At 40.4% G+C, this 14406-nt stretch overlaps 1 protein-coding gene across 1 annotated transcript in view; it reads left to right on the top strand.

Moving 5' to 3' along the window:
- The window catches only part of Hadhb (hydroxyacyl-CoA dehydrogenase/3-ketoacyl-CoA thiolase/enoyl-CoA hydratase (trifunctional protein), beta subunit), a 33782-nt gene that overhangs the window by 3227 nt on the left and 16149 nt on the right, over positions 1-14406 (top strand). Inside the window, exons 2-7 of the mRNA XM_013013537.1 lie at positions 633-754; positions 2755-2799; positions 4787-4886; positions 9319-9406; positions 12238-12425; positions 12855-13035. Of these exons, the coding sequence (XP_012868991.1) occupies positions 633-754; positions 2755-2799; positions 4787-4886; positions 9319-9406; positions 12238-12425; positions 12855-13035 (724 nt within the window). The remainder of the gene's footprint in view (positions 1-632; positions 755-2754; positions 2800-4786; positions 4887-9318; positions 9407-12237; positions 12426-12854; positions 13036-14406) is intronic.

Below are 14406 nucleotides of genomic sequence, written 5' to 3'. Positions count from 1 at the left end.
TCAAGTGGTAGAGCACTAGCCTTGAACATAAAAGCTCAAGGACAGTGCCCAGGCCCTGAGTTCAAGCCCCAGGAGAGAGAGAGAGAGAGAGAGAGGGAGAGAGAGAGAGAGAGAGAGAGAGAGAGTGTGTGTGTGTGTGTGTGTTGGGCACAGTGGCTCACACCTATAATTCTAGCCACTCATGAGGTTTTGATCTGAGAAAGGCAGCCCAGGCAGAAGAGTCCATAAGATTCTTTTCACTCTAGCAAAAAGTCAGAAGTGGAGCTATGGCTTAGTGGTAGAGTACCAGCCTTGAGTGAAAAAGCCAAGTGAGAATATAAGGCTCTGAGTTCAAACCCCAATATTAGCAATAAATAAATAAATAAGATTAATAAATGGTCATGCAACTTAACACTGAATTATATAATTTTGTAATAAAAAATATAGAGTCAGGGATATGACTGAAGTGGTAGGGTACGTACCTTTCAAGTATAAAGCTTTGAGTTCAATGCTCAGGACTGCTCCAAAAAGGTAAAATCATGTAACTTTATGTATTTTAGGGTTCTAGGATTGAAGCCAAAGCCTTACATGTGTAGACAGGACTACACAATGAGTTACACCTACTCCTGATTTTTATATATTTTAGTTAATAGTTCTTTGAACTTTATTTCAAAGCTGTCCAAACGCAATCGAAGAAGACTTTGGCTAAACCCAATGTAAGAAATATCGTGGTGGTGGAGGGTGTCCGCATTCCATTTTTGCTGTCAGGCACATCGTAAGTATGAAATGAGCGTCTTAATTTACTCTTTTTTTTAAAAGATTCTGTCTAAAGTGATCTTTGTAAATGTAGTCCAATAAGTAATAATACCATTAGTGAGCTAATACATGGAGAGTTTCTCCAAGAAATTAGTATAGGGTAAGTCAAGCAAGAGGTGAAATATTATGGCAAACTGTGTTTTATCCTTTCTCCTAAACAAATCTAGTATGGTTCTAGCTTACAACATCTTGAAAGCCCAATGTAGATCCAGATAGCTTGTTTTTAGGAGGTAGAACTTAATTCTACCCTTAAGAGAGGGCTGGATTTAGTGATTCACTTTTTTTGTTGTTATTGTTGGTCATGGGGCTTGGACAGAGCTCTTTGTGCTCAAGACTATTGCTCTGCCACTGGAGTCACAGCACCACTTTCAGCTTTTTCTGAGTAGTTTATTGGAGTTAAGAGTGTCACAGACTTTTCTGCCTGGCTAGCTTTGAACCACAATCCTCAGATCTCAGCTTCCTGAGTAGCTAGGATTATAAGCATGAGCCACCAGTACCCAGTGTGTTTCACTTTTAATAAGTTAAGTTTATAGAGAGGGAAAACTAACAGACTTGGGGTGGAGAAAACTGGCAGGCACCACCTGTACCAAGTGATCTGGTTAACTTCACCAGTAATAAGTCATCTTGATGTCATGTACCTGCTGAAATGAAGTAGTGAGATGAACACTTCTTTGATGCTCTTTCACAAAATACATTACCCAGGCTTTGAGAAGTGTCCCTGTCACAAAAGACAAGGAAAGGTTGAAACAAAACTACAATGTAAAATAGACTGAGGGGGCATAAGTAAGTGAGTGGAATATGGTATTCTGGATTAGCTTCTGGAACAGCTTCTGGAAGATACCAGTATAAAAACTGGTGAGATCCAAATACAGTTAGCAACCTAATGAATAGTATTGTGCCATGTTATTTTTTCACTTTAATAAGTTCATAGTGGTTATATAAGAAAATGTTTCTAGTTGGACGCCGTTGGCTCGCGCCTGTAATCGTAGCCACTCAGGAGGCTGAGATCTGAGGATCACGGTTCAAAGCCAGTGCAGGCAGGAAAGTCTGTGAGACTCTTATCTCCAATAAACCACTAGAAAACCAGAAGTGGCACTGTGGCTCCAGTGGTAGAGCGCTCACCTTGAGCTGAAGAAGCTCAGGGACAGTGCCCAAGCCCAGAGTTCAAGCCCCATGACTGACAAAAAAAAAAAAGATAATGTTTCTTTAAAAGTGTTAATTTAGGACTAGAGGTATAGTTAAAGTGGTAAAGTACCAGCCATGAGCAAAACCAAGCAAGAGCACAAGGCCTTGAGTTCAAGCCTTGTACCAGCATGCACACATGTGTGTACACACACACATACACATACAGTGTTAATGTATCTCCTGTATCCTTTTAGGCATTAAAAAATAGTGCGCTTTTAGAAATTTAACCAAAAAGGGGCTGGGAAGGTGACTCAATGGTAGAGTGCTTGCCTTGCATGCATGAGGCCCTGGGTTTGATTCCTCAGCACCACATAAGCAAAAAGAAAAAAAAACAAACGGAAGTGGCGCTGTGGCTCAAGTGGTAGAGCGCTAGTCCTGAGCTGAAGAGCTGAGGGACAGCGCTCAGGCCCAGAATTCAGGCCCCACGACTGGACCCCAAAAAAAAAAAAAAAGAAATTTAACCAAAAAAGTACTCAAAAGATGAGATATAATTTTAAGGAATATTCAACATGCCATGGTGCATAATGTAAAGTAGGGCATAATTTTTGTTAGATTCTCAGTAAATTATATAAGCATTTGGCTTACTAGATTTTTAAGGATGACAGATAGCAAATTCACACTATTGTTTTGAATTATTACAACTTAGTGAATTTTATCATTTTCAGCAGGATATTTAATAGTAACATGTAATCTTTAGGTATTTCATATAGAAGAGAAAAAAAACCTTTATTTAGGCTTGGGTTTTGGTTCCAGTTATCTGTTTTCTTCCTCCAGGTATAAAGACCTGATGCCACATGATTTGGCTAGAGCAGCACTTTTGTAAGTAAATACAATTTCATATTACTTCACACTTCATAGAGGCATTTTCTCTAGTGTTTGCGCTTGAAGTATAATGGTTCATAGATTTTTCATATCTAGGATCTACTAATGTTTGTGTATGGTAAGAAAGACATACCAGTTAGGTCTTATAAGATTACTCCTGCCTAGTCAGGTGCTGATGGCTTACGCCTGTAATTCTAGTGGTCGACTTAGAAGCCAGCGCAGGCTGGAAAGTCCATGAGACTCTTATCTTCAATAAACTACTCAGAAAAAGTCGGAAGTGGTTCTGTGGTTCAGGTGGTAGCCTGAAGCCCAGAGAGACTCAGGGACAGAGCTCAAGCCCTGAGTTCATGATAGTATTCTTTATTGACTGGCCAGCCAAAACAACATGTGATGATTGTCTGGATGGAAGCTTAATTATTGCATAAGATTAGCTAAACAGATTACATAGGCATTTTTCTAGAATAAAGCCTAGTAAAAAAAAAACCAAGTATTCATTTGTAAATAAAGTAAACATATAAAATTAGATATGGTTAAATGAAACTGAGATAGATGAATAATTTGATGAGGGCCATAAAATGTATGACCCTAGGTTAGAAGTAGCATTATTGCATTTATTTTCCAGAAACAGTGTGCCTTCATATCTTTAGGCAGCCAGAGGTTTATTGTAGCTAGAAAAACTCCTTCAATTGACCTTTATGCCTATTCTAATTCTTGTTGTTTTTTTCCAGCCAGACTTACAGAATTCCAGTCACAATTGCTTTTCTACTTACTATCTATTCACTGTAATTCCATAATTTCCATTCCATTATGATTTTATGGTCATAAATGCACCATTCTTTTTTTTTGGTGAATGTCTTTGATTTTGTATTTATCTCTCCTCTTTTTAATTGAACTTTCTACTAACATCATTAGTATACTATCTTATCTATACTGTCTTATTCAAAATTATTTTAACTTCTTATTACCAATTGAAGATCAAATATTGACTTTAAAAATCTTTCATTCACCGGGCACAAGTGGCTCATGTCTGTTATCCTAGCTACTCAGGAGGCTGAGATCTGAGAATCACAGTTCAAAGCTAGCCCAGGCAGGAAAGACCATGAGACTTTTTTTTTTGGTCGGTTGTAGGGCTTGAACTCTGGGCCTGGCTGCTGTCCCTGAGCTCTTCAGCTTAAGGCAAGCACTCTACTACTTAAGCCACAATGACACTTCTGGTTTTTTGGTGGTTAATTGGAGATAAGAGTCTCATGGACTTACCTGCCCAGGCTGGCTTTGAACTGCGATACTCAGAGCTCAGACTCCTGAGTAGCTAGGATTATAGCCATGAGACTCATCTCCAATTAACCACCAGAAAACTGGAAGTGGCACTGTGGTTCAAGTGGTAGAGTATGAACCTTGAGCTGAAGAGCTCAGGGACAGCACCCAGGCTCAGAGTTCAAGCCCCATGACCATAAAACCCCCAAAACCTTCTTTTCTTAGTTGATAAAGTGCCAAATGCTTTTCAGAGATAACCATCTCTGCCTTCTTAAATTCTGTTTTTTACCTTTTTGGTTTTTTTACAATGCTAAGGAGTGAACACAGGGCCTCGAGTGTGCCAGCTGTGCTTTCTACCACTGAGCTATACCCCAAACTAGGCCTTACCTTGTCTTTTTAAAGAAGTTCAGGGATTTTTTTTGTTTGTTTGTTTGTTTGTGTTTTGGTCCTAGGGAACTCAGGGCTTGGGTACTGTACCTGGAGCTTTTTTCTTCAAGGATAGTGCATTACCACTTGAGCCACAGATCCACTTCTGGATTTTTGGTGGTTAATTGGAGATAAGAGTCTCATAGACTTTCCTGCTCTGACTGGCTTTGTACCATGATCCTCAGATCTCAGCCTGCTAAGTAGCTAGGACCACAAGTATGAGCTACACAGTTTTATGTGAAGATCTATGGCAGGACCATAATATGTGAAGAAATGTTTCTTTGCTTTGGATTTCTACTTTCAGGGGGTTATTGCATCGAACCAATGTTCCAAAGGACATTGTTGATTATATCATCTTTGGCACGGTTATTCAGGAAGTGAAAACAAGCAATGTGGCTAGAGAGGTGAGTAAAACAGACTTGATAATATTTAAATAGATTGATAAGAGAATCAATTTGAATTTCAAATAATAGAATTTGTTAGTTCATTTTTTTTGCAGGATCTAGCTGAGGTCCTTGCACACAGTAGGTAAATGCTCCACTGTTAGCAACATCTGTAGCCCAGAATTTACTTTTTAAAAACTTTTAAATCCACTAATTAAATGTATAGTTAAGGGGGCTGCGAAGGTGGCTCAGTGGTAGAGTGCTTGCCTTGCATGCATGAAGCCCTGGGTTTGATTACTCAGAACCACATAAGCAGAAAAAAGCCAGAAGTGGTGCTGTGGCTCAAGTGGTAGAGCACTAGCCTTGAGCTGAAGAACTGAGGGATAGTGCCTAGACCCAGAGTTCAAGCCCTACGACGGACAAAAAAAAAAGTACAGTTAATTTAAAGTTAACATTAATATGAACACCAGTGACCTATAATCATAGCTACTCAGGAGGCTAAAATCTGAAGCTCTAGCTTCAAAGCTGGCCTATGCAGACAAATCTGAGAGATTCTTATGTCTAATTAACCAGCAAAAAGCCAGAGCTGGAGGTTTAGCTCAAGAGGTAGTGTACCAGTCGTGAGCAAAAAAGCTGAGGGAAAGTGTGAAGCCCTGAGTTCAAGCCCTAGTACCCACAGTACCCACCCGTTCACACACAAAATGCTATAAATCAAATTCAGAATTAGTATATATTCATAGTTTACTATAAATCAAATCACTTATATGAGCAGTTTTTGGAAGTATTACTTTGTTTCTTGGCTTAGGAAAATAGAAACAATGACAGCTTGAAGCTGAGAGTACTTTTAGTAATATTAGGACATTAGTGCTTCTAATTCTAAAACTTCAACAGTTTGCAGCTAATTTTATATTTTTATAGTTGGAGGTAGCCTTGCCTGTGCATTGTTCCCATTGAGTATATGGCAGCAAAGCAGTTTTTTTTAAGTAACTATTTCACAAGGGTTTACTTTTGCCCTAGTTGGCATACTGCCATGTAGTGTTCATTGAGCAATGGAGATAATGACCAGTCCCACAGGCATTTCACTGTGGATAGTTTAAACACGCCTACTAGGCTTTCAGTTTGAAAAGTGATTGTTGGAATAAAGTTGGCTACAAAACATATTCATAGAATTGTTGGTTTATGCTTGTATTTGTGTTAGGTATAGTTGTGAGGGTGATAACTTTCATTGTTAGAAAAGCAAGTAAGCAGGACTAGGAGTATATGTCTGTTTTGCTATTTTGATTTTGTCTGCCAGTTAATACTACAACTGCTCAAGTCCTCACACTGCTCAAGCCCACAGAAAATAACCGTGTGTTGTTGAGGAGCAGGAGCAAATTGAGAACAAAAAGAGAATTTTGTTCTTCTCCTAAATGTTTTGTTTTCTTTTGTATGTACACGTTTTGTGAGACAGGGTCTCTCTGTGTAGCTCAGACTTACCTGAAATTCCCCATTGTAGCCCAGGCTGGCCTAGAATTCATGAGAGCCCTGCCTTTGTCTCTTCACATTTCTGAACTGAATTTATCAAAAGAGACAATTTTATGAACAAATAAAGCCATAAAGCTGTTCATAGTACATTTTTACCATTTATATTCTGAAGCTAATGTGACTTTTAAAGAGACTTAAAAAAGCACATGTGGAGCACTTGTGTGTGTCTCTGTTTAATTTGTAACAAAGCCTTACAGATAGGTGCAAATAGTAAATCCTCTTTTGCAACCCAGAACTTATTGCTGATAGGAGATTTTGGTGCATATAAGAAGGAATATAATTACTACAACAGTTGGCAATATGAGGCTTTAACTCACCCAGGTTGCTCTGAGAATAAAGTTGATGTAAAATAAAAAAAAAAGCATATACTTTATCTGTTTCAAAATTTCTGTATTTTCTTTCCTAAATCTTAAATCATGGAAATTTCTTTCAGATTTTTTTTCTGCAAGTTTTAGATAGCAGATCTCAACTATTGATTGATATGGGGCAGTTCCCTTCCTCTCTCCTATACTATTACCTGTCACTTTATACTCCAGATAATTTTCCCCTGTGGCTACAGGGAAAGATTGAGTTGAGGGGATACTTATGAGAACTTTTCTGTAAAATCATATGTAACCTAAAAAACTAATAACTTCTGGCTAAAGAATTTCTTTAGGCTCTGTCTCTGTTTTTAGCATAAATACAAAATCCTAATGGCTTCCTGACTTTGCTGAAAGACCTCAGCATATTTCCCTGCCTTCCAGCTTAACTAAGCAGCCTCTTCCTTTCTCCTTTCTGCTTGATAATTACTAGGACTTTAAATAGAAGCAAGCATGTGGACAAGGGTCACCAGCTACCTTCTATTTAAAACTCCTTCCAACCTGAGGGTCAGTTGGGGCCAAGAGAAACATGTGCTATAAAGGCCCTTGGGAGGATCAGGCCATTCTGACTTAAATGCCCTTTACCTTTGCTCCACTCTAGAACTCTTCTCTGTCCTGAATACTTGCTTCTGTCGTCCTTGTGAATTGGTTTAGACTGAGTAAGCAGTAAAAGTTTATTTAAGTAGCTGTTGCAAAGGGATTTTAATTCAGCCAGTCAATTTATGAGTATAGTGCATCTTGATCTTTATCATTTCCCCCTCATTTCCTCCAGTCCTCTCCCTCTTCCATCCCCTCAACAGTAAGTTCTTTAAAAAGTACTTTTTAGGGAAATGGCACTATGGTTCAAGTGGTAGAGCACTCACCTTGAGCTGAAAAGCTGAGGAACAGCCCAGGCCCAGAGTTCAAGCCTTATGACTGACAAAATAAAGGTACTTTTTAGGCAGTTTTTAAGCAAGGCCAGTTGGGCACTTAGGATCAAGCCTGCCTGAAAATACTAAGATTGTACTGCTGTGACACATTTCTATTCCTACAGTTAATTAATGGTAAAAAAAAAACAATACAGTATAAAGGTAAGGAAATTAAGGAAGTTTGTATTCTAAGTATTAAGTAGATTCAGAATTCCTTGTAATGGGATTTAGAATTTCATAATGAAGGGTATACGGAGTTAGAAGCTTATTTATTTATTTATTTCTAGCAGTGCTGGGGTCTAGGGTCCTACAATCTGAGCTTTCCCTTAGCCAGGGAGCTTTATTTTTTTTTTCTTTTTTTGTTTTGTGTTTTTGTAGGTCATGGGGCTTGAACCCAAGGTCTGGCTGCTGTCCCTGAGCTCTTCCGCTCAAGGCAAGCACTCGAACCACAGTGCCATTTCTGGTTTTCTGGTAGTTAATTGGAGATATGAGTCTCATGAAGTTTCCTGTCCATGCTGGCTTCAAACTGTGACCCTCAGATCTCAGCCTCCTGAGTAGTCAGGATTACAGGCATGAATCACCAGTACCTGGGTCTATTTGAAATTTTAAATGAGTTAAAATCAAATGATAGCCGGGCGCTGGTGGCTCACGCCTCTAATCCTAGCTACTCAGGAGGCTGAGATCTGAGGATCGCGGTTCAAAGCAGCCCAGGCAGGAGAGACCGTGAGACTCCTATCTCCAATAAAACCACCAGAAAACCGGAAGTGGCGCTGTAGCTCAAGTGGTAGAGTGCTCCTCTTGAGCTGAAGAGCTGAGGGACAGCGCCCAGGCCCAGAGTTCAAGCCCCACGACCAACAAAAAAAAAAAAAAAATGATATCCTTGAAAAAAGACTGAGCAAAGCGTTGCTAAGAAAGGACCAGAGGTGGAGCTGAAATGGGAGAGCACTTGTCTAGCCAGCACAAGATTTTAATTCAAAACCCAGTACCGCCAAAAGGAAAAAAAAAAAAAAAAGAATTTAGCTAAGTGTAGTAGTGTATTATATCCAAGAAACAGATTACTAGGGAGTTGAACACAGTAGCATCTGCTTAAAATCCTAGATGCCGAGGAAGTTGAGAATACCAAGCTTGACACCAGTCTGGCCAACTTAGCAAGACTGGGTCTCAAAATGCAAAGGGCTACAGAGGTAGTTCAGTGAGAGTGTTTGCTAGCATATGTGAGGCCCTGGATTCCACTTCCATTGCTATAAAAACAAAAAGGGGACTAGTTACTAGGAGTTTGAATAAATCAATGAATGGCTAGATAGAAAATTAGCAAGCTTTTGTGATATGCTTAATTTTATTGTCTAATAGCATGTTAAAACTTCTTCCTGGGCTGGGAAGGTGGCTCAGTGGTAGAGTGCTTGCCTTGCATGCATGAGGCCCTGGGTTCAATTCCTCAACACCACATAAGGAGAAAAAGCCAGAAGTGGTGCTATGGCTCAAGTGGTAGAGACTAGCCTTGAGCTGAAGAGCTGAGGGACAGCACCCAGGCCCAGAGTTCAGGCCCCACAAATGACAAAACAAAAATGAAACAACTTCTTCCCGATTTAAATAGAGCTCAGATTGTCACTTATGTGGTACCTTTTCTTCACAAATGATCACCATTCCCTGTGTTTTTTCAAGGCTGCCCTCGGAGCTGGCTTCTCTGACAAGACCCCTGCTCACACTGTCACCATGGCTTGCATCTCTTCCAACCAAGCCATGACCACAGGTATGTAAGGGTTCATGTGAATTTTCCTTCCTTGCCTTTACATGATTTTTGAAAAATTAATCTTAATACAAGTAAATAGTCTAGATATCTTTGTGTTTTTTTAAACGTCACATTAAAATTTGGGGATTTTGACAGTGAAACCTCTTTGAACAATTAGAGTACATACACACACACACACACACACACACACAGAATGACAAGAATGTAAAACAGATCCTGTCAGGGTTGTGGGTACTAATGAAAGGGGAGAAGGTGGAGCTGGGAAGGTGGCTCAGTGGTAGAGCGCTTGCCTTGCATGCATGAGGCCCTGGGTTTGATTCCTCAGCACCACATAAGCAGAAAAAGCCAGAAGTGGCACTGTGGATCAAGTGGTAGAGCACTAGCATTGAGCTGAAGTGCTGAGGGACAGTGCCCAGGCCCAGAGTTCAAGCCCCATGACCAACAAAAATAAATAAATAAAAGTATAGCGTTTCAGGAAATTAGCAGTTTAGAAAAAAAAAGAAAGGGGAGAAGGTGAACAGAGAGGGTGTACATGTGTTAAAATGGAACAATGAAGCTTATTGAGATTGATTTAAGAAGGAGGGAGGGGAATAAAGGAAAATGGCAGAGGAGATGAGATCTATAAAACTGCTCTGTACAACTAATTGATGATAACAACCATAACTAAAAGAGGGTTTTGACAATAGTTCTCAGAATTTTGCTTACTCTTCTAACCTGGGCCTCACATCTGTTGGTGTAGTTTCTCCACCAGAACTAGTCTGGCTGCAGCAGGGGTTGTCAGCCAGAGCTGCTGTTCTCTAAGGCGATGCTTCAGAACCAAACTGGAGGGAAGAATAGTTTATAGAGAGTGAGGGAAAGGGTGACATTGTTCAAAAAGAAATGTGCTCTTTGCCTGCCTTCCATAACTGTAACCCCTTTCTCAACACATCACCTTTATAATAACTATTTTTAAGAATAGTTTATAGGGTTGGGAATGTGGTTTAGTAGTAGAGTGCTTGCCTAGCATGCATGAAGCCCTGGGATTGAGTCCTCAGTACCACATAAACAGAAAAAGCTGGAAGTGGTGCTGTGGCTCAAGTAAAAGAGCACTAGCCTTGAGCAAAAAGAAACTCAGGTACAGTGCCTAGACCCTGAGTTCAAGCCCTAGCACTGGCCAAAAAAAAAAAAAAAAACAGGAATAGTTTATATCCTACAGGGTTTTAAACCTCCATGATTCCAATAGGATGCTTCCCCATGATGCTAGGATCCTGCTGCCCCCACCACCAGCCCTGTTGTAGAAGGTGAAGCTCTTCCATTTTCCCCTATATCCTTAGCATTCATTGCCAATCATTGCAACTTTTTTTTTTTTAAACAAACTTCAGTAAGATTGTGAGACATTGTGTAGCATCTGCCCTGACAAGGCAAAACAGTTGGAAGGAATAGCATCCAAGTGCTGTTTTATGTATCAAGGCCAGGTTGGGCAGCTTAGCTCATGGTGATGGAAGATGATGCCAGAGACAGCCAGAGGCTTCTTCCCTCTGTGTAACATGTGACAAACTCCCAGTTAGAGCAACAGCATACTTGCTGGTACCATAAAGAAGGAGGTAGGCTGCTTTAGATCTCAAAAGCCAGAATTTGTCTGGCATGTAGTAGAAATTAATATTATCTATAGGGGGGACAAGCTTTTCTAAAAGCTGGAAATACATCAGATAGTCTGGTTTATTTGAGTTGACTCTGTGATTATATCAAGAAACTAATGTTCCTAGGTCCTGAATTAACTTTCCTCCGGTGCACCATGGTATCCCAAAGTATTTTTAGACTTGTTTTTTTAGTCAGTCCTGGGACTTGAACTCAGGATGCTGTCTCTGAACATTTTTTACTCAGCACTAGTGCTCTACCACTTGAGCCACAGTTCCACTTCTGGCTTTTTGGTGGTTAATTGGGAATAAGAGTCTCATATACTTTCCTGCCCAGGCTCACTTCAAACCAGATCCCAGATCTCAGCCTCTTGAATAGGTAGGATTACAAGTGTGAGCCACCCATGCCTGGCTATTTATTTATTATTAAAAATTTTTTAATTTTATTATAAAGATACTGTAGAGAGCGGTTACAGTTACATGAGTAAGGCAATGCTCATTTCTTGTTGAGCATTGTTACCCCTTCCCTGTGGTTCTTTCACTGTCCCTTCTCTCCCTCGCCTGCCTCACTCCCTCACTTCCCCCCACCCGTCCCCAAGTTGTGAAGTTTATTTCCAATATACTGTCTTGTGGGTTTGTTTGTTTATTTATTTATTTATTTATAATCAGTCATGAGGTTTGAACTTAAGGCCTGGGCACCGTCTCTGTTTTGCTACTTTGAACCACAGCTTTACTTCCAGTTTTTTTTTTTTTTTGTCCAGTCGTGGAGCCTGAACTCTGGGCCTGGGTGCTGTCCCTCAGCTCTTCAGCTCAAGGCTAGCGCTCTACCACTTGAGCCAGTCCTGGCAAAAAAGTTCCCTGATACTCTTATTTCCAATAAATCACTCAAAAACTGGAAGTGACGCTGTGGCTGAAGTGGTAGAGCACTAGCTTTGAACACAAAGAGGCTCAGGGACAGAGTCCAGGCCCTGAGTTCAAACCCCACAACTGACACACACACACACACACACACCCTCTGAAAAAAATGAAAACTTACACATACACACACACACACACACACACACACACACACACCCTCTGAAAAAAATGAAAACTTTAATTACAGATGTCCCAAACAGAAAAATGTTAAACAATATTTTAATCAAAGCTTAAATGTCAATGACTGGTTATTTTCTGTGAAAGATGTTCATTATGTATATAACCTGTGCCCTGTAGCTGTTGGCCTGATTGCCTCTGGCCAGTGTGATGTGGTTGTGGCTGGTGGTGTCGAGTTAATGTCCGATGTCCCCATTCGTCATTCAAGGAAAATGAGGAAAATGATGCTCGATCTCAATAAAGCCAAGACAATAGGCCAGCGACTGACTTTACTCTCTAAATTCAGGTTGAATTTTTTGACACCTGAGGTAAGACTTGGGAGCTTTATGTAAATAGAGATGACTTACCAGAGTGTCCCTTGGCATAGATTAGAATTCGATACAATAGCATGGTCTCAGGCGTATTCCAATAACTAGACTCTCTTGGTTATGGGAAAGGATAATTATTTGATCAAATGGGGAGAAGGAGAAGTGGTAGTTAGAAAATTTGACTGTGTGAGTTCTGTCTAGAGCTTTCTAGAGATGCCTTGCTCACAAGCTTCCTTTGTCTTATGATGTATCCCAAGCTGGCATAAATTTGTGGTCCATCTGCCTCATACTCCTGACTGTTGGGATTAGAGGCATGTGCCACACCTAGTTAACAAATAGATGTTCAGTTTGCCAAGTAATGCCAAAACTATCTTCATATCATATAAGACCTCGTAACAATGTACCTGCTTTTGATGTTTCCCTCCCTAGCTCCCTGCAGTGGCCGAGTTCTCTACCAGTGAGACCATGGGCCACTCTGCAGACAGACTGGCTGCTGCCTTTGGTATTTCTCGAATGGAACAGGATGAGTACGCATTGCGCTCTCACAGTCTGGCCAAGAAGGCACAGGATGAAGGACACCTTTCTGATGTTGTACCCTTCAAAGTACCAGGTAAAATGAGATTACTTCCTGAAACTTATTATGGAGTTTTGAATTGTTCCTCCTGTTCCTAAAACTCAAAAAATTCCTAATTGACTTCCAATGTAATAATTCAGTTTTGAAATGCTCAGCCTCTCTCTCTCTCTCTCTCTCTCTCTCTCTCTCTCTCTCTCTCTCTCTGCCTGCCTGGGGCTTGAACTCAGGACCTGGGCAATGGTCCTGAGCTCTTGCGCAAGGCTAGCACTCTACCACTTTGAATCAGGGTGTCACTTCTAGTATTCTGGTGTTTAATTGGAGATAAGCATTTGGACTTTCTTGCCTGAGCTGGCTTTGAACTGCCATCCTCAGATCTCAGCCTCCTAAGAAGCTATGATTACAGGCATGAGCCACCATTGCCCGGCTTTATTTTTTTTAGCTAGTATCATAGGCATGTATCATCATTCCTAGATTTTGATTCTGTTTTTTAGGTCTGACACCAGGATTCAAACTCAGTACCAGCTGCCTTTGTTCATTGGCTAGGGCTCTACCAAGTGAGCCATACCTCTGACTCCTCTCTTTATTTTAAAATCTGGTTGAGATACGGGGTGTCTCATGAACTTTTGATTTTTGCCTGGGCTGGCTCCCAATCTCAGTCTCCCAAGTAGCTATTATTATATACATGATTCATTGTGCCTGGCTTCTGCCCTCATTTTTTTTTTTTTTTTTGGTTGGTCGAGGGGCTTTAACTCTTGGCCTGGGCACTGTCCTAGTGAGGCAAGTACTTTACCACTTGCGACACAGCACCACTTCCTATTTTCTGGTGGTTAATTGCAGATAAGAAAGTCCTGAGCTGGCTTTGAATCATCATCCTCAGATCTCTGCATCCTGAGTAGCTAGGAGCTACTGGCATCTGGCTGCCTCATTCTTAAATGTGGTCTGAAGTTGGTCTTTTGTTGTTGTTGTTGTTTGTTGTTTATATAGTAACTTTTTATTATTATAAAGGTGATATACAGACAGGTTACAGTTACATATATCAGGTAAATAAATCAGGTAAAGAGTTCATTTCTTTTTGGACAATATTACCCCTTCCTTTGCTCTCTTCCACTTTTTCCCTCCTGTCCCCATCCCGCATTCAAGTTTTGATTGCAACACAGATAAACCTTAAAAAAAATTTTTTTTAGATCCTTCTAATATCTTTTAGTTGCTCTTAGTTGTTCTTTAGTTGTTTCTGTTTTTATGCCCTTACTGGGGCTTCAACTCATCCCCTTCATCTCTAGTTAAGCTTTTTTTTTTTTGGGTCCAGTTGTGGGGCCTGGGCGCTGTCCCTCAGCTCTTCAGCTCAAGGCTAGCACTCTACCACTTGAGCCACAGCACCACTTCCGGCTTTTTTCTTTTTGCTTATGT

This window comes from Dipodomys ordii, unplaced genomic scaffold (genome assembly GCF_000151885.1).
Source record: "Dipodomys ordii isolate 6190 unplaced genomic scaffold, Dord_2.0 Scaffold20, whole genome shotgun sequence".
Classification (NCBI taxonomy): Eukaryota; Metazoa; Chordata; class Mammalia; order Rodentia; family Heteromyidae; genus Dipodomys; species Dipodomys ordii.
This window is presented reverse-complemented; position numbering and strand designations above follow the sequence as displayed.